We start from the raw sequence: 21,075 nt of genomic DNA on the forward strand, positions 1-21,075 counted from the left end.
AGCATCTAGAAATCACCAACAAAGTTCTCAAGAGAAAAGAAGTCAAGTAAAAGTTCACACTGAATTTTGTTATAAAATCACCATAATTTTTTTTTTTTTTGGATATGACTCACTGGGCCACATACAACCATCTAATTTGAAGAACTGCTAACAACTCTACTTTACAAGAAATTTCCAGAGAATACTACACAAACCCTGAACTGAAAACATTCTCAGTCATGTTTTCCTTGGAGGCAAAATTTTACTTCTGGCCAAAGAGAATATTTTAAGAAGCCCCCACTGCACTGGAGACAGGGTCAGGAGGAGGAGAGGCACAGCCATAGAGGTTCTTTCAACGAAAAGTTGACGTGATCCTTCAAGTAATAGGACTTCAAAAGGTTCATAGGAAAGGGGAATTAAAAGATAATTTTGGTGCAAATACTTTTTAGAATTATGGATACATTTGTCTTTGAGAAAACACTAATTTATTTGAAAGGCATAGTTAGAGAATCTTCCCTCTGCTGGTTCACTTCCCAGGGGCTCGGCCAGGCTGGAGCCAGGAGCCTGGCACTCCTTCCAGGTCTCCCACATGGGTGTCAGCAGCCCAAGCACTCAGGACACCCGCTGCTGCTTTCTCAGCATCAACTGGTACTCATATGGGGTGCTGGCATCCCAGGTTGTGGCTTAACCTCCTGTGCCACAATGCCGGCCCCTATGTTTTTCATCATATACATTTTTCATATTTTCAAGAGAGCCCTCATATGAATGAATCCCAAATTTTTTTGCATCAAAATAATCTTCTAATTCTGTTTCCCATGAACATTTTATAGTGCCTCATGTATCAATACAGACACCTCGTATCTCGACCTGTAAGTAAACGAAAACCTGTGAAGTTCTTCTCAAAGTTACACACAAGCCCTAGATGAGCTCCAAATTGGGTTCTCAGCACCAGCATTGTGTGCAGTGGCTTACGAACGGTGGTGGCTGCAGTCCTCTCTCAGAGACACTGACTGTGTCTGTACTACTCAATTTTTTAACATCCAAGAAGAGGAAGCCACACAAGAAAAAGCAACATCCATCAAAACGGTTGTAACTGGAGGACACCATGTTGAGTGAAATAAGCCAGACACAGAGAACTACGACCTGTCCTCGCTTATATGTGGGAGCTAAAATTAAGAAAAGAAAAAAAAAAAAAAAAAAAAAAACAGAAAGAAGTGCTTGTATCAATTTTGCTGCAAACATTTTGTTCTGACAAAGTTTGCTTTTTAATTCTTTATCAAAAAGTTAAGACTTACATACTACTACAGTTTTAATGATTTTGTGACTTTTAAAATTGACTTTATGTGAAGGAAGCTGAGCATTTTTTTATTTGATTATTGCTTATAGCCCTGTCTATTTTCCTGATGGACTACGGTCTTTTTACATTTTAGCTGCTGGACTCTATTTAGTGAAACATTATGTCTTCGACTAGAATGTAAATTAAAAACATGTCAGATCAAAACAGATAAATTTAAGAAAAGAAATCTGGAAAACATAAAGAACAAACAAAAAAGAAAAAGCATTTATCTCTGTCTTTTTAAAGACTGAGATGACAGGAGATTCAGCTCACTTCTAATCTTTGTTTTGAAGTTTCAAGTCAGCAGCAACCTATCAGTACACCTGTAACACAGGCCCTATTACTATCAGTACACCTGTAACACAGGTCCTATTACTATCAGTACACCTGTAACACAGGCCCTATTTCTATCAGTACACCTGTAACACAGGCCCTATTACTATCAGTACACCTGTAACACAGGCCCTATTACTATCAGTACACCTGTAACACAGGCCCTATTTCTATCAGTACACCTGTAACACAGGCCCTATTTCTATCAATACACCTGTAGTGCCAACTGAGGAAACATTTGACAGCCACCACAACTACATCATAATTTCATTAACAGATGTTCTGCTTTAAGTCACAGATTATCTTTTCCTTCTCAACTTTTCAGGAGTTGTTTCACAAACAGTGAGGTGCTTAGACATTGCTGGTAAGCAAATGCCTGTAGCTGTCTTCTTGGAGAGAGGCAAATCCCCCAAACCACTATTATCAAAATCTGAACGTGACCACTTGAAGTAATAGCACTGCGATGGTTTTGGAGATTAAATATATGACAGTCAATACTATGGTGCCTTCAGGAGAAATGATGTTTCCAATAACACTGCAATACCTGCAGGTAGGGAGAGAGTAGACGTTTTAGGCCCCTTAAAGGACAATGTGGATGTTCACTCACAGTGCACCCAGCCCCACAACAGCTGCTGTTTCCCTGGTGGAGAATCTGCAGTCCCTGCACATCTGGGACCATCTCTGAGTATGAATGGACATTCTCAAGTACTGCTCTCAGACTGGCACTGGTAAGTGTTCACTGGTTTAACACAAAATTACCCTTTTAAAAAACATAACAGGGATATTACTTTCTTTTTGTCTATACCTACAATGACAGTAGATAGGAACTGGTTTTTGTTAAAAAGTTAACACTGGTGAGGTTTTTCCTTCGCTGGTCACTACTGTTGAGACCTGTGCATGCTGAACCACAGTCCTATGGAGGGGGTTGGCATCAGCTCCATGCCACCACCGAGGCTGCAAATCAGAGAGCTTGAGTGCCCAGTGCCAGGCCACTGAGTCAGAAAGGCCCCAGGACCCACGCAGCTCAACCATGTCTACTCCCATTTTTCTGGAGAATGGAAAGTGACTCCACAGGTCTATGAAATCCCCAAATCTGATGGTGGCCATGAACCTTGGAATTTAACTATACTGTACCACCAGGGTGAGGAATGTCTGGCTCCCAGGCTGCATATACCCGTGAAATCATTTGATCTGGCCTAGCCAAGGCAACTGTAGATGGGACTTGAAATTCAATAAATCTATAGCAAGGTTGTTGATGATTTTGTATGGCCTATGGATAATGGAATAAAAATGCAAATCGCCCTTGGCAGACAGAAGGCTCCCTAACCCTGCTGCATTAAATTATTATTTACAAATTTTTATTTTATTATTGGAGAGGCAGACAGGGATAGAGAGCTCCCACTTGCTGCTTTACTCCCCAAATGCCACAATGGCTGGGACTAGGATGGGCCAAAGCTGGTAGATGGGAACTCAATCAGCTCTCCCACACATGTGGAAGGGACCCAAGTATGTGAGGCATTTCCTGTTGTCTTTCAGGGTCTCTACTACCAGGAAGCTGGAGTCAGGAGCTGGAATTCGGTACTGACGAGGTACCCTGAGTTTTAAGATTTATTTGAAAGGTACACACACACACACACACACACACACACATAGAGAGAGAGAGAGAGAGAGAGAGAGAGAAATCTTTTATTCACTCCCTAAATGGTCACAATGGCCAATGCTAGGTGAGGTAGAAGCCTGGAACTCTACCTGCATCTCCCATGTGGGTAGCAGGACCCAAGTCCTCAGGTCATCTTCCATTGCTTTCCCAGGTGAATTGGCAGGGAGCTGGATCAGAAATGGAGCAGCAGAAACTAAAACCTGTGCCTATAAGAGATGCAGGTGATGCAGGCGCTGCAGGCAGTGGCTTAATCCGCTGTGCCACAATGATGGCACCGACAGACATCTTAACTGGTGTTTTAACCACTAGCTCAAATGCCTAGCACCTAAATTATTTGCTAATGTTTCATGTTTTCAGCCTACCAACTGTTAAAACGCTTAAGGCCTGATATTGTGTTTCAGTTTTGTCAATCATCATTCATTTCAGAATAATCTTAACATAAATGCTCTATTTACTGTGACATTTCAAAAGACAATAATGGTAATACATGAGAATATCTCAACAGAACATGCACGAATGTACTCTCGTGTGTGTTTTCAGTATAATCCTTTAAACTGCAATTATCTTGTTCTCTGTGTGTGTATGTGTGTGTGTGTGTGTGTTTACAGGCAGAGTTAGAGAGAGAGAGAAAGGTCTTCCTTCCATTGGTTCACCCCTCAAATGGCTGCTACGGCTGGCGCGCTGCACCGATCTGAAGCCAGGAGCCAGGTGCTTCCTCCCAGTCTCCCATGGGGTGCAGGGACCAAGCACTTGGGCCATCCTCCACTGCACTCCCGGGCCATAGCAGAGAGTTGGACTGGAAGAGGAGCAACCGGGACAGAATCTGGCACCCTAACAAGGACTAGAACTCGGGGTGCCGGCGCCACAGGCGGAGGATTAGCCAAGTGAGCCAGGGCGCCGGCCTTTTTTTTATTTCTTGATTTTTGCCTTCTTAGTGGAAAGAACCAGACGTACAGGAATGAGCTATCAGATAAATAAAATCCTTGAGTCTGTCAGAAGTTGTAACTTAAGAGAAGAACCCTGGGATTCTGTAGTGGTTTAGTAAAGGGAAGTAATATTCAATTTTGAAGCTGTCTCTTGTTACTATTTAAAATCTCTGTATTAGTTTATAAAATGTGTTCTTTGAAAATATGCATAAACCAAATGTTTTTATGCACACATCTTGCTGGTGTCCAACTTGTTCCCTGAGGAAGGCTGTCTCTCGGGTCCCAGCCGCTTTGGTTGTGTTCCAGTGGTGGCTTTACTTCCTCCTTGGAGGGCAGAGTGCCAGCCTCAACCCTGCGTCACAGAGCAGCAGCTTTGCAATGCTTGGAGGCCTGAAGCCATCAGCTCATCCTGTTTCTTTAATTTTTCTTTCATGTCTTCTGTTTCGAAGCTGTCTTCCTTCTTGTTTGTAAAGACAAAGCCAGTTCCGAAGGCTACATGCTCAAGATGAAGGCGTGGGCAGGGCTAAGGGGGTAGAACCTGGGCCAGGCTCCTTTCCCAGCTTCTGGTGGCTATGGGAACTCTCGGTATTCCTGCTGGTAGACACATCGCTCCACATTATTCTGCGTGTTCACATGGCCTTTTTTTTCCCTTTAGAAAAATCTTTTTCTCATAGAATTAAAATCTGTTAAAAACTGTTATCCTGCCCTAACAATGAACCACGTGATACTGCTCTGACAGAATTAACTAATTTCTATGTGTGGGAGTAAGCCAATCAAAGGTGCCCACATGTTAGCTCCAGAGTCCATGAACTTGCTGTTGTACCCAGTGAAAGAGACTTTATGAATAGGATTGAGCTGGGCATTTATGAGACTTTATGAATGGGATTAAGATCAGTATGGCCCAGAAGACCCAGGGGTTCCAATGACATCAAGTGGGTCCTTTACACAGTGATGGAGGCAGGCAAGGCAAGGAGCGTGTGAAGGTGGAGAAGGCAGAGGATGTCAGAGCTGCACAGGGCCTGGGGTGCAGCAATGTGGCTGCCTCTCCAAGCAGGATCCTCGCTGGAACCAGCAGAAGGAACGCAGCCTGCAAGGACCTTGACGGAAGCCCAGGGAGTGCTCCTGTGGGATTCTGACCTCCAAGAGTGTGAGATAATTAGTCTGTGTTATTTCAATCTGTAGTCACCTGTGACAATGGGCACAGGAAACTACCATGGTGATGTGGACCATCTAGTAGAAGTTACTCAGGATGATGGGAGACAGCGGAGAAAGTGTTCTGTTATCAGAGTGTTTGCCTCACAGCCCTTGCTGTTACCGTGTTGTCTTATTGGCAGACTCGTCTGTTACCGTGAGCTGTGAGTGGGAGCTGCACATTGGTGTACTGCTGGCCTCTCTATCCATGGGTTCCACACCAGAGAATTCAGCCAATCTCCAAGCAAATTATATTGAGAGGGAAACTGCATCGGTACTAAATAGGTGCAGATTTTTATCTTGTCGCTATTCCCTAAGTACACATCGTGGGGCGTGTGTTGTGGTGCAGCAAGTAAAGTCACCACCTACAATGCCAGCACCCCGCAGGAGGGCCAGTTCAAGTCCCAGCTGCTCCACTTCTGATCCAGCTCCTTGCTACTGTGCCTGGGAAAACAGAAGATGGCCTTCTGATCCAGCTCCCTGCTGCTGTGCCTGGGAAAACAGAAGATGGCCAAAGTAATGGGTCCCTGCCACCTCAAGGGGGACATCAGTGGAGTTCCAGGCTCCTTGCTCTGGCCTGGCCCAGCCCTGTCTGTTGTGCCACTTGGAGAGTGAACCAGTGGAGGGAAGATATCTCTCTCTCTCTCTCTCTCTCTCTCTCTCTCTCCTTGTCTCTCTCTGTAACTCTGACTTACTCTGACTTTAAAATAAATAAATCTTTAAAAAAAAAGCAACAAAATCATACATCCTAAGGGCTACTTTCATAGAATTTATATTGCATGTTATTGTAGGTAATGCAGACACGATTGACAGTTTATAGAAGGGTGTGTACAGGTTACATACAAGTACTATGCCATTTTCTATAAGATGACATGAGTCATCTGCAGAGTTCTGGATCTGAGGGGGTACCTGGAACAAATCCCCGTACAAATGCCTGCATTTTGTCAGGTGTTTTACGCATGCTAACTCAGTGGATTCAATAATCCTCCTGCTGTTCAACACACACACCCTAACCCATCCCCGGCCCACCCTCCAGGACCGTCCACACAGTTCTTCCCCACGTGCTCACTCGAGAGGCATCTGAAGTTCTGTAGCCCAGCGTGAGTGAGGCCAGGGAGAGAGCACACAGGGGCTGCAGACATGCCTGGGGCCGCCCAGTATTTGAAAGCAGTGGACAAGAAAAGCCACCCAGGGAAAAGGAGAAAGGGCAGCAACACCTGAGTGCCAGGGGAGGCCTCGGCACAGCGAGCACAGAGTCTTCAGGGTCTTGGATGCCGCTGAAAGGTCCAGTAGGAACAAGAGACTGCCGGCAATGCACCAAAGGAAAACCATGGCGTAGGTCCAGAGGCCAGGCTCAGAAGAACCCAAGCCGCTGTGGGGCTCAGGCGTCCCGGGTGGACACCATCCTGTGTGTCCAGGGGCTCGGGCAGATTGTACCCTGCTGCACCATGAGAGCAGGAGCAGGCTGACGGGACAGAGGGGAGCCCACAAAGCTGCGTCAGCAGGCAGGGAGCCTGGTGCGGGGCAGGCCTCCCCTCCCCACAGCAGGCAGAAGCTGCCCAGATGGAGAAAGCTGTGTCCCTCACCTCCCTCCTAGCAGAGGGCACGCCTGTCCCTCCCTGCCCAGCACACACAGGGCCTCCGGCAGCTGGGAAGGAGGCCATGGGCAGCCTGAGACAGCCAAGTTTTGGCCTGGAGTCCCACTGCCTCATCTGGAGGCTTAAGGTCCTGAGGGGAGACGGGGTCTGCAGGGAGCTGGGCGGGGGTTGGCCCTGCTACAGGAGAAGAGAACCCTCCTACCCGTGGGCTCCTGGCTCGCAGACAGGCAGCCCACGGGGAGAGAGCAGGGTCACGTTTTCACGATTCTGCTCATTCTAATTCTCATATGACTCTATTAATACAAAGAGCAGGAAAATAGGCTAACAGCTATATTTTCCAAATGCTAACTCTGTAAGGAAAAGCAAGGGGCTGATTACCATAAAAGGCAATGCAGCGAGTTCCTTTAAGGGGACATTGGGGGTACATTTGGGGCTTCCAGAGATTAGGTGATGCTCTTTTGCTCAGCCTGGGTGATAGTCATAAGGTGCTGACTGCATAATAATCTGCCATTGCTTAATTAATGGAAGCATGCAGTGGATACTGGTGACTTTGCAAGGAGACTTTCAGTGCCACGGAGCAGGTCACGCCCAGATGGAATGCCTTGAAGGGTGAAAGGGAAGCCGGGAACTGGCCACAGGCACAGACAAGTCTTTGTGAGGTTTTGCTTGTGGAAGAGGAGGAAAATGTAGTGTGGAAGGCAAAGAGAAACCCAGGGAAAGTTATTCTTTTAAATCACATTTTTAACATAGAAGAGAAGTTAAACTTAAATACTGGTGGGTGGGACGTCCTGCAAGCAGAGGCAGCAGGAAAGGTGACAGGAGCACTGAGAAGCTGTCCCGTTGTTTGCAGGGCACCTGGTGCAGGAGCCAGGCCATGAACTGGCAGCAGCAGAGGTACAGAGACATCTTCCTGGAGCTACATTAGATGCTTCCGGACATGCACGCTTTGTTTGTGTGTTTGTGTGTGTGTGTGTGTGTGTGTGTGTGTTGGGGGTGGTATCAATACTCTGTCTATATTCCTGTGGAACTGTGGTCTTTCTGCTTTTTAATTCTTGAACATTATGGGAAGTGGTGCATTCAGCCTGTGATTATAAATAAAATTGAAATTATGTTTTTGTAGAAATTTTTGAAAACATAAAAGGATCGGGGAGAGGGGGTTGAATGAGGGAAGGAGGCAATGAAGGAAGTACAGTTATCTTCTTAGAATCTTACCTATGAAATAAAAATGTAAAAGGTTTTTTTTTTTTTTTTTTTTTTTTTTTTGCAGAAACACATTTACTGACTACCCAAAGGGATCATGTCATGACCCTAATGAAACCAATCCTTTTGGAATAGCTGCATATAAAATGTTTGTGATAAAGACAGTTGATTTTCAAGGGGACAGCGCTGTGGCACAGTGGGTTAAAACCACAGCCTGCAGTGCTAGCATTCCACATAGGCATAGGTTGGAGTTCCAGGTGCTCCTCTTCTAATCCATCTCCTTGCTAACGTGCCTGGGAAAGAGTAGAGGATGGCCCAAGTGTTTGGGCACCTGCATATGGTGGAATGAGAAGGCCATGCCAAGATGGCAGCTGGCAACAGAAACTGCCTGGCAACAGGCTGTGACTAGATGGTTTCGGAAACCACATGACAGTGGAGCCTGCCTGGCAACAGGGTGTAATTGGTTAGGGCATAGACTGCCCCTTGACCGGATTGGCTGCCTTGGCTAAATAAGCTGCTGTAGCAACTGAAATAAATGAGTCTGCAGGCTGCTTGCCTCCTGCTTTCACCCGACTCCCGGGGTCTGTGTGGTGACTCAGCGCCTCTTGCCACCACCATGCTCTTCCTCTCAGAAACGAATCCACAGCAACACCTGCACCCATGTGGGATACCTGGAAGAAGCTCCTTGTTCCTGGTTTCAGACTGGCCCAGATCCAGCCATTGTAGCCATTTAGTTAGTCAATCAGTAGAAGGAAGATTCTGTGTCTAACTCTTTAAAATAAATAAATCTTGGGAAAAAAAAAAACAAACCTGCACTTTACTCCGTAACCCTTTTGTATACCATGTGAGGTGTAGGCTGTTGTTCCTGTTCTTGCTTGTGGATGTCTAGTTGTTCCAGCACCAGTTGTTGAAAATACTGAAAGTTCTTTAACTTTTTGAAATGACTGAATTTCAGAGTCAACAGGGCCACATTTCTGAGACTGTCTCTGGACTCTCCAGTCTGCCCCACTCTACCTGCTGACACCACACTGCCTTGGTTACTGTCTTTCTAAAGGTTGCCTTAAAATTTTGAGTGGGTGGTATTGCAGCACAGTGGGTAAAACTGGCACCTACAATTCCAGCATACCATGTGGGTGCTGGTACGTGTACACCATGGCTGCTCCATTTCTGATACAGCTCCCTGCTAATGGCCTGGGAAAAGCAGCAGAGGACGGCTCAAGTGTTTGGGCCCTTGCTACCCATGTGGGAGACCCAGATGAAGTTCCTGGCTTCAGCGTAGGCTGGCCCTGCCCTGGTCGTTGCAGCCACTGGGGAGTGAACCAGTAGATGAAGATCTCTCTCTGTCTCTCCCTCTCTCTAATTCTAATCTTCAAATAAATAAATAACTCTTAAAAATTAATAAAATCAAGGGATACCAGTCTTCCAAACTTTGTTCTGCTCTTTCAGAATGGCGACAGCAGTTACTTCAGCTTCTCTATGTGTATAGTATTAAATCCATTGATCGCTTTGGGGAAGAGCAATATTGTAAAATATACTGAGTCCCCAATCCATGAACTTAATCTGACTCTTAAATATTTCCTTGAATTTTTAAATCGGCATTTTGTTGTGTTCAGCATATTTTACTGGACTTACACTCAAGTATTTCAGTGCACACCTTGTGTAAATGTACCCTCATCTCCTGACAGCTTGTTAAATTCAGTTATTAGCTTTAAGACTCTCTTGAGATTGTCTACAGAGACATTCATGTTGTCCGTGAATGGAAATAACTCTGCCTCCACCTTCCTGGCCTATAGAACTCTTCCCTTCTCTCGCGACACCGCACTTGCCCACTGTTCATTCACTCACAGCCATGTGGAGGGCCTGGGGTTCTTCCCTCCAGGGAAAGAGTCTGCCCTGCACACTCTCAGGTCCCTCCACAGAGAGCAGGCCTGGGATCTAAACTGGCTCTCCTTCCATGAGGATGAGTGGGAAAACCCCGGGGGACAACACACAGAGACATGCCGGGCTTGGGAGGGAGGCCCGCCTGCAGGTCGGCAGTCAGTGCCGTAAATTCTCATGTCTGATGTCTCTGTGCCGCACAAAGCCCAGAGCGGAGAGTGGGTACAGTGGCAAGTACACATGTGCATCTTTGTAAAAGATAAAGCACATTTTTCCTCTGAGACATCAGGGAAGGAAGAGCAGACTGATGAAAATACAGAGACATTGTGAATTGAAAAAAAGAAGATCCAGAATCAATTCATCACAGCTGGAGGTATAAATTATATTTTGTACATTTTGTACATATTTTGTATATTTTGGTGTCTAATTAAGCAGGGTAATCCCTAAGTGTCACCAATGCTATGGCACTTTTTCAATCTTTCTTTTTTATTTTTTTTAGGGAATTCCAACCTTTTTCCCCGTCAGGACTTTATGCACTAATATCTGAATCCTCTTGTAACAGAGAAGTGCAGGGTTAAACTATGACACAGGAAGAAAACCACAGCCATACTTGAAAGCACAGCTGTAGCTTGTTTGCATATTACAATTCTACTGGTTTCACTTAGCATATTAATACAGTACATTCTTGGGGGAGGAGGTAAGAGGGCACCAAACACTAACACAAACAACAATAATGCTCTGCCCAGCAGGCAGAATGCTGTGCAGTGACCTTGGGTTGAGGATCAAACAAAAACATAGAACAATAACAGATAACTCCAATTCTCATGAATAATGAGGACAGTGCTATATTTTTGAGAACCACCTTTAACACACAGAAATAAGGCAAAGAAATGTTAGCAATAGATGTGTGAATACAAGAGAAAACACATCCAAAGTGGATTAAAGGAACATGTTTCATCCTAACTAACTCCATCTGTAACAACAATCACTGAATTCCTTTGGCTTTTCAAACCATCACTTGCACAGGTCACTTTATTTCTTGGTCAAACACAGGGGACAGCTCATCTGACTGTGAGAACACGCACTTCGCGTGTTCACTCCAAGTCTGTTCTTATCCTCTTCTTGCCAGTGGCTGAGAGGACTTGCTTTTGGGGTCCTGCACTCCACCTGAGGGCCGAGCCCTGGCCAGAGGAAACAGCCCACAGGAGAGGACACAAGGAAAGAACCGCGTCCCAGGCTCTCAGGAAAACGTGAGGACCCATGAGGGCGACCCTGCCTCAAGTGTTTGCTGTCATCACCTTGGGAAGATGTCTCCCACGTCACGACACGTGATCTGAGCGCAGGGCTTACCCATTCATAGGAGAGCACCCAGCAGCCACGCGCAAGGCCCAGTAGCACGTTGAGGGTGCGCGCGGGCCTCCCGGCCAGCACGTGGGTGGTGGTGTCACAGACCTCCGCTGCCAACGCAAAGCCTTTCAGCTTACTCACGACTTGGATGATGACATTCTGCTTCCTATCACATAACAAGGAAAAGAACAAATCAACAAAATGAATGTGTTTGCTGCACATAAGAACCAGTGTGATTGCACTGAACAATGGAAAAATAACTAGAAACCAAAAATTTCTAATCCATTTTGTTTGTGGTGTTCATGTCGTAATTTCTTTACAATCAATGACTTGAAATTTGCGTAAATTAAAAAAAAAACAAAAAAACAGTAAGCTCTGGACCCGACCTAATCTGTTTTACTAGCTGAGAAAACAGGCCAAGAAGCTGTCAATGGCTGCCCGGGGGCTGCTGGGCTGGTGAAGACAGAGCCAACACCAGAAACCAGACCCCCTGACAACAGCCGAGAGCTCTGCCAACTACACTAATTATTTACTTCTCAGGCGTACTTGAACCAGTATGCACATGGTCAGGACCAAAATTCTCACTTAGTTATTTTGTTCTGAAAATAAAACATTTACTGAGTGTCAAACACACAGCTTTCCTTCTAAAGGAACAAAAACGATTCTTTTAATTAACTCATTAACTTTTAGGGCAAATGTGACAGAGGCTCCTTAATCTTACAAAGCTCAATACTGTTTGTCTTTCGGTCTGTCATTCTCTTAATGCCTTTAAGTATTTTTTATATAAAAAATTCTGTCTAAATTCCTTTCCGAATAACTTACTTTTGCTTTTCTTTCCCTTTTTATAATCTAATACTTTTGGCTCCGACGCATTGCTTCTCTCTGCTGGCAAATTTTGGAAATCACCAATTCAATACAAGGCTGCAAAAGGCTTGCTAAGCCACACTAGAGTTGAGCTAAGAGATGAACGGCTCTCCTGTCCAGAAGTTTCAAGGGGAAGGGGGCGTCACCGGCCACGCTCATCCAGGCTGCCTCTGCCACTCCTCCTCCCAGGCACCTGCTGCTTAGCCCCCCTCTCTACCCATCCCGGGCAAGTCCATCTGAGGACCTCGGTGGTTTCTTAATCTGTAGAATCAAATGGTTGAGCTACGTCTCAGTGTGCAATTACTAGTGAATCCCTAGGGAAGGGAAGATGGATGAGTCAACATCCAGGGCCCTCAGCACCTCAACCAGGGAATAGCTGCTCTTTGGTGTCGTGAAAATCAGTAAATCTGGGGAGAAAATAAGACAAAAGAAAGCAAAATTCAAAGGAAAAAGAAGTAAATGCCTCTAAAGGAGACGATCCCTCGAGACGAACCCTCTGGCAGCTGCCAGTCATTGGCAGGATGTGCTATGCTAACGAATGTATGCAGTCAGAATATCCACACTGAGTTCTCAAGGGCCTTTGAGAAGAATAAAGACCAAGACAAAAACATGCCTAAACCAAAGATTTTTCTTTCCCAACTCTTGAATGAGTAAGTACCTAGCTATTTTTTTTTTTTTTTTTTTGAACAGGCAGAGTTAGACAGTGAGAGAGAGAGAGAGACAGAGAGAAAGATCTTCCTTTTTCCGTTGGTTCACCCCCAAGTGGCCGCTACGGCCAGTGCATTGCAGCTGGCGCGCTGCACTGATCTGAAGTCAGGAGCCAGGTGCTTCCTCCTGGTTTCCCAAGTGTGCAGGGCCCAAGCACTTTGGCCATCCTCCACTGCACTCCCGGGCCACAGCAGAGTGCTGGACTGGAAGAGGAGCAACTGGGACAGAATCCAGCGCCACAACCGGGATTAGAACCTGGGATGCCGCAGGCAGAGGATTGGCCTAGTGAGCAGTGGCGCCGGCCAGTACCTAGCTATTAATGCTCACTTCAATCTAAGGGAGAGATCCAGCTCCCTGCTGATGCACCTGACAAAGCCGTGGAAGATGGCCCAAGTGCTTGGGCCCCTGCAACCTACATGGGAGACCGGATGGAGTTCCAGGATTTGGCTTTGGCCTGGACCAGCCACAATGCCTGTGACCTTTTGGTGAGTGAATCAGCAGATAGAAGAGCTCTCTGTGTCTCTCCTTCTCTCTTAACTCCACCTTTCAAATAAAAAATAATATATTTTTTTAAAAAATTAGAGGGCAAATAGACCTTAAAAATACCCATATTCAATATCCATTTATTTATATTTTTAATATATTTCATAACACAGTTACAGAAACTGAGCTTTCTTTTCCCTACCTAATGCAGAGTCTGAATTTCCAATCCATTTCTTGTCTTTTCTTTTTTTTTTTTTAAGATTTATTTATTTGAAAGGCAGAGTTACAGAGAGAGATGCAGAGGCAGAGAGAGAGAGAGGCCTTCCATCCATTGGTTCACTCTCCAAACGGCTGCAACAACCAGAGCTGGTCTTGTCAGAAGCAGAACCAGGAGCTTCCTCCAGCCAGGTCTCTCACATAGGTGCAGGGACCCAAGCACTTGGGCCATCTTCCGTTGCTTTCCCAGGTGCAAAGCAAGGAGCTGGACCACAAGTGGAGCAGCCAACACTCGAGCCACTGCCTGTACGTTATGCTGGCATTGCAGGCAGCAGCTTCACCCTCTATGCCACAACCCTGGTTGCCAATCTTTTCATTTTCAAACCACAGGCAGGGAGAGCGTCCTGGCGCTGAGAGTGTCCTACGCAGGCACTGATTTTGAAGCACTTTTTATGGGAGTGTCCCAGTGTTTTGGTGAATGTCCTAAAAACTTAAAACCTATGATTGATAATAAAAATCTTGGTTTTCCCCTTAAAACGGGAATCCAAAACTTGTTAAAAAGAATATAGTACCGTATTTTTGTTGGATGTTCTCAAGTGTGTTAAGTATTTAAGAAAGATGATAAGAGCATGCCAACAAGCTATTAACCCTTCCACAAACTGTGCGGATAGCTGCTTCACACAGCTTCTGAGCACTTCCCACCACCATGTTTCTTTAAGGCCTTTAAGGGAAACGTCCCACCAGCGTTGCTCCATGTATTGAACATTCATGGAGTGAGGGTGGTGGGCAAGCAAAGGAGCAGTAAAAATCATACACAAGCGCTTATTGCTGTCTAAGTGAGCACCGACTGCTTTTAGCAAAGAACTCTACGTTTAAACACATTCTGAATTTTCAGTGATCTTCTAACGCAGATACGAATGACACAGAGCAAAAGGGATACAGTTCAGAACTACGAATGGCCTGAAAGTACACAGAACTACAGGACATGAGAGAAAAGCCTGAAATTTTACATTGAATAATAGAAAGTTATCAAAACAATGAGTACTTACTCAGATGGCATGCTTGTCATGACTAATGTTCTTGTTGGCTAGAGATTTCAAAAGAGAAGGAACAAAAAACAGTCAAACATATGAAAAATATTTTTCCCACAGAAATAAACTTTAATAAGTTTTTTGAAAAGTTATTATCACTTAAAAAATAAACATTTAAGCATATATCAAAGACAAAAACCTTTATATTCCTGGAAAAAAAGAACCCAAGAGATGGAAATCCAAATACTAGTACCAAACGAATCTAAAACAACACAGACACGAGGCAGAAGAACAAATAAATATTTCCCCCGAAGTCTGCTCTGCCAGTCACCTGCTGGACTGCTGAGCACGCGGACGTGTTGACGGACCTGTGAGGAGAGGTAAGAATGGCATTTCCTGGGGCTCTTGGGCAGCCACATCCTGGCCTCAGACATGAGTGTGCAGTAGAGGCTGTGCTTCTGGCTTATGGGCCAAGCAAACCCTCATACACAGAAGCATCAGACTCATTTACTGTGTTGGCAACTAGAGTTGTATACTTACGCAAGAAATGCACTGACAGGAAATTGAAATGCTATGGAATACAGAATATGAACGCCCTCTAATTCTACCAGCCAGAAATGATTTGGTCATATATTCAGTCAAATGTTAATTCTTCGGGTATATGTATATATGTGTGTATATATTATATATATGTATATATATATTTAAAAACAAAAATGAATTCATATTACTCTTGTACTTTGGTAATTCACACAAGATACTTCAAATGCAACCCACTGCATATTAGAATGGTTAATTACTGGATACTCGCTCATGTCTTGAACAGTCAACATGAAATAAATGAGAACAAAAGGCATTCAATGGGCTGCAGGCTGACAAACATGAGAGACATGAAGGGCTATGTTCTATCCAACACGAGTGCTCGTGGGGAAGATGGAAAGGTAAACAGTCACAGAAATCCAAGGATGACAGGTGAGCTAACGACGCCTGCTTCCCTGTGCTCTCAGTTATCCCTCCAGAGTACTCTGCCTTTGACTCTTAACTTCTGAGACCAAAAACAGAACAGCATAGCACAGCTCTCTAGGCTACGCCTGGAGACAAAGCCCTCACCTGGGAATCTCTAATCATCAAATCAGATTCTGATCGAAACCTAATCCTGCTCTTCTACCTTGATTGAAAAACTACACAGGCCCAGTGATGTGACCAGCCCCAAATGGCTCCGCAGAACCTTCCAAAAGAATGCCGTTGGCTTCCACATGTGGGAGCTACCCATCTCTAACACCAGGCAAAGAAAATAGTCGACTACTACATGACTTCTCTGATACAAGGCTGCTTCTCCAAGACTTTGGATTGCTTCTCTCCTTTACCTATTCTCACTCCCAGTATGATCTCTCATGCAGCTTTGTGGCTTCAAATACCAGACACAGGCTGACAATTCCCAATCTCATTTCTCTACACAAACCTAATCCCTGACCTTCAGACTCTGTCTACTTGTCATTGGCAGTCTAGTAAGGATCTTAAAACTAACATGTCCCAAACTAAACAAAAATAAATAGACAAGACCCAAATTGGGACACAAGTAGTAAAACTATTTTGATGAGAAGATTTTATACACAGAAATCCCTGAGGAATCTAACAAACCATGTTAGAATAAACTTAACAAAGCTGTGAATATAAAATCAACACACAAAAATCAGCTGTATTTGTGTGAATTAGTAATGAAGAATCTGAAAAGGAAATTAAACAAATTCCATTTATAATAGCATCAAAAATATACTTAATTAAGGAGGCACAAAATTTGTACTCCAAAATTAATGTAGCTTAAGGGTACACACTGTGGAGCAGCGAGTTAAACCACCACCTGGTAATACCTGCATCTCCTATCACGGTGCCAGTTGAAGTCCTGGCTCTCACACTTTCATTCCCGCTTCCTGCTAATGCATTCTTGGTCACAGTGAATGATGGCCCAAGTATCTGGGTTCCACTCCACTCCCTGCAACCAGGAGACCTGAATAGAGTTCTAAGTTCCAAGCTTTGGGCCTGGGCTGGCTCCAACTGTTGTGGGCATTTAGGGAATGAACCAACAGATGAGAAGTGTCTATCTCTCTCTGCCTTTCAAAAAAAACATGGACAAACTTTTTTTTTTTTGACAGGTAGAGTTACAGACAGTGAGAGAGAGACACAGAGAGCAAGGTCTTCCTTCTGTTGATTCATCCCCCAAATGGCCACAACGGCCGGAGCTTCGTTGATCCGATGGCAGGAGCCAGGTGCTTCTCCTGGTCTCCCATGGGGTGCAGGGCCCAAGCACTTGGGCCATCCTCCACTGCTATCCCAGGCCACACAGCAGAGTGCTGGACTGGAAGAGGAGCAACCAGGACTAGAATCAGCACCCATATGGGATGTCGGCGCCGCAGGAAGAGGATTAACCTAGTGCACCAAGGCACTGGCGCATGGACAAACTTTTTTTTTTAAAGAGGTTGTTGAAATAAACTTTTTTAAAAATTAAGAAATGTAAAATGACCTGAATAAATGAAAAGATACCCTGTGTTCATGTGTTAGAAGACATAATATTGTTAAGATTATGGTACTACCCTAAACAACATACAGATTAAATACAATCCATATCAAATTATCAATGTGTTTTTTGGGGGTAGAAATGGAGAAATCCATCCTAAAACTCATATGAAATCCCAAGGAATTCAGAATAGTCAGTCTGAAAGATGAGCAACAAAACTGGAGGACTCATAATTCCCAACTTCAAAACTGTATGGTCCAGGCATAATATACAGACCAGAGCAGCAGCACTCAGAGTCCAAAATGGACAGCTGCATCTATAGCCAAGATCACTCAATGGTAAAGAACAGTCTCCTACAAATGGCACTTAGAAAACTGATATTGATAGGCAAAAGAATGAATGTAGATCTTTGCCTTATATGATATACAAAAATTAACTCAAAATAGATAAAAACAAAAGTGTTGATGAGGGTTGCAGGAGTTGGAAACCTCGTACACTGATGGTGAGAATGTAACATGGAACAAGCATCATGGAAAACTGTTTGGCAGTTCCTCAAAAAGCTAAACACAGATATTCCATAAGATGAGCAATCCTAATTCCAGATAGATAACAAAAAAAAAAAATCCTGGAATAGGGACTCAGATACGTGTACATGAATCTTCATAGCAGCATTATTCACAAAAGTCAAAAAATGGCAACAGTCTGTTTGGGTTCATTTTGTGCTACTATAACTGATTACCAGAGATTGAATAAATTATAAAAAAAATTATTTCTCTTAGTTCTAGAGGCGAGGATGTCCAATATCGAAGTGCACGTCGTAATTAACCCAGGAAGCTCCTGGGAAGATCACACTTACTGATGCCTGCAACACACACAGAAAGGGATTTTTTAGAAAATGAGAGAGTTGATTGATGAAGAAATGGATAAATACCTGATAAATATGGCAAGAATGCTAACAGCTGTCAAATCAGGGTTGGAGAAGAAAAATGTGAAATGTGAGTACTTTCAGTGTTTACCACTTGTACACTTCGAGGATATTTGATGCTTGGCGGCTAATGTCTGAGCTATTTAACAACTCCAAGTTGTAGAAAACTGATAGTAGTAATTCTTGTTTATAGAAATGCAATATCTGCCCAATGGAAGTTCAACTGACTTCCCTTTCCCACTAGGGAAAAAGCCAGTTTGGAATTTATTAACAAATCTACTTCAGTACTTCTGACAATCTATCAGTGTGCCTGCTGTTTCAATTCTCCTTCGAACAGCACATAACTGCTATCTAGTTTCTTCCTTAATAAAGAAGGAAAATGGAATATTTGACTTATATTCATCTTACATTAGGACAAGAATATGATACCTTAAAGAAGTCATTTTTTAACAGTTTTGAGGGGCTTCTACTGAGAAGCCTAACAGCTCCATCTGATCATCAGAGAAGCGCATTCCACAAACGGCCCAAGCCCAAGCTTATGTACCCCTTCACTGGTGTCTAGAGGTGAATTCCAAGTGGCAACAGAACCTCATCGGCTCTCTGCTTCTCTAGTTTCAATTTTCATCTCTACTGTTGTTTCTGCTTTGTTTCATTTACAGATAAACTGGTTCCCCACTACTAGAAGAAACGCTTGGGAGTTTCACTGAATGCTGTGATCTCTTGATGTTCTATATAAATGAATTAACAGATCCCAGAGATATGGTGTCGTTTGGATAAGAGATAATAGACAACTTACTTTGTTAGACTTTTTCAATTTTTAAATTCAACTAAATTTGGCCCGAGAATGCCTCTGTACTTTGAGTCCTTATGTAATGAACTGCAATATAACTAAGTATGTAAATTGAAAGATTTAGAAGTAAAATTTAAAAAAAAATGCTAATTTATCTGAAAGGCAGAGAGTTAGAGAGAGAGAGAGAATCAATTTTCCATCAGCTGGTTCACTAAGAAATAGCCACAACAGCAGGGCCTGGGCCACGCTGAAGCCCGGAGCCTGGAACTCCATCTGGGTCCCCCAGGTAGGTGGCAGGAGCTCAAGTACTTGGGCCATCTTCTGCAGCTTCCCCCTCAGCAGGGAGCTGGGTTGGAAACCAAGTGCTGGGGCTCAAACTTGGCATTCATTTGGGAAGCTGGCATCACAGGCAGCAGCTTAACCCACTGTGCCACAACACCAGCCCTAAAACTATACTTCTTACTTAACAAGTAGCTAACTCTCAGCCAGTCACACCAGCCAAGCTGCAGTGAGCCAAAGGTGGACAACTGCAAGGTCATGTTCAAACAACCAGAGAAGCCATGTCTGCGCTTCATTTCTGTTTTCCATCCACAAAGGCTGTCTGTCCTTACTGCAGAGCAGAACTCCCTGAGTCTCGTACATTTCTCAGGACTATCTCATTCCTGCGTTGTTCTTTGCTCAGTTAAACTCTGTCTAAAGTTTTTAGGTTAACAGGTTGCTGTCAGAAGTGAGATGAAAAGCTGACCTCCCCTCCCCTGCCCCTAGGAGTACCAAGACCAAGCAAAGGTGTCTGCCAGGGCCCACTGTGCCCAGTCACGTCTCACAGCAACCGGGACATAGGTAAGACTGCCGACTGCCTTTGGAGTGGAGCTGCAAGGACTTGTGTTTTAAACTGAGTTTACTCGAGCAATTTTTAGCCTGGATTGGGTTCAAGATTGGATCCAGTTAGAGGCCTCAAATGTCTAAGTCAGAAGAAAATGGGCTAGGTTTAGTAGGTAATAAGGTTAGGAGAATAAGGGGATAGCTGGCTTACATGAACCCAAGGAATCTGGAACTCCCTATTCTTGGAACCTGTTCTTCTTGAGATAATGGGTCAATCTTACTCACAAAACAAAACAAAATGAAACCTTACAGTGGCCTCTGGGGAGGTTTTTAGCAAAAACAAAATTGCTAATCTATGGAATGAATTAAGAAAAAAAAAAAGGGACAATGCTAAATGCAACAGGAACAATGGGATGTGTTTTTTAAGATGAAATAAAATCATAAGTAACTGACTGATGGCAAAAAGTGTTTTATGGTTGACAAATCTGATCAAAACTACCCTCCTAGTTCTACTATGAATTTACTCATCTTTTTACTTAGTTACTCTTCCACCTCAAAGATGAGTAAATAGGAGCCTCTTCCAGGTCTCCCACGTGGGTGCAGGGGCCCAAGCACTTGGGCCATTTTCCACTGCTTTCCCAGGCCACAGCAGAGAGCTGGATTGGAAGTAGAGCAGCTGGAACTCAAACTAAAGCCCATATGGGATGCCAGCACCGAAGGTGGCAGCTTTACCTGCTTTGCCACAGCGCGCGTCCCCAGATTCTGCTTCTTAACCACATTTTCATGTTGGTCAAAATCTGAAGCTCAAACAGCAGAGCAGCATGATACAGGATTTTTAAGCCCTGTTCCTTTCTGAGATCCACTCTGATCTCCATAATCCAGTTAAAAACACAAGCTCCGTTGGAAGACTGCCTATTTTTAGCTATTTTCAGCCATTTTGTTAAAACACATTTATATCTGTAAAGGAAATCTCAATTTTATAAGGGTGTCTCCTTTTCTGCCTCTAAACTGCTACAAACTTTCACAATGAAGAAGGTAGAGACTTAAGTCTGGAAAGCTCCTCCCCTAACCATATTGTCTTCACTGGCCTTCCTATTTCAGCATGTCTTTATCTGAACAGACAATGGTATGTAGACCTAAAATCCAAGTTCTACAGCTATGATATATAAGTGTTCTGCTTGGTTTTACCTAAAATCCTCACTTTGGAAATGAAAACCCAGAGTGAAAAAATGTTAGATGGTAATAAAAGCAGAATGAATAAAAACAGAGTGAT

At 44.0% G+C, this 21,075-nt stretch overlaps 1 protein-coding gene across 17 annotated transcripts in view; it reads right to left on the reverse strand.

Moving 5' to 3' along the window:
* The window catches only part of MCPH1 (microcephalin 1), a 248,781-nt gene that overhangs the window by 148,081 nt on the left and 79,625 nt on the right, over positions 1-21,075 (reverse strand). For all 17 annotated transcript variants that reach the window (XR_011378483.1, XR_011378482.1, XR_011378485.1 and 14 more), the window contains 2 exons: positions 14,769-14,806; positions 11,452-11,614 (listed from right to left, as the gene is read on the reverse strand). Coding sequence is in view for 12 of the 17 variants with exons in the window: in XM_051832685.2 (XP_051688645.2) it covers positions 11,452-11,614; positions 14,769-14,806 (201 nt within the window). In the remaining 5 variants the exon portion in view is untranslated. The remainder of the gene's footprint in view (positions 1-11,451; positions 11,615-14,768; positions 14,807-21,075) is intronic.

This window comes from Oryctolagus cuniculus, chromosome 8 (genome assembly GCF_964237555.1).
Source record: "Oryctolagus cuniculus chromosome 8, mOryCun1.1, whole genome shotgun sequence".
Lineage (NCBI taxonomy): Eukaryota > Metazoa > Chordata > Mammalia > Lagomorpha > Leporidae > Oryctolagus > Oryctolagus cuniculus.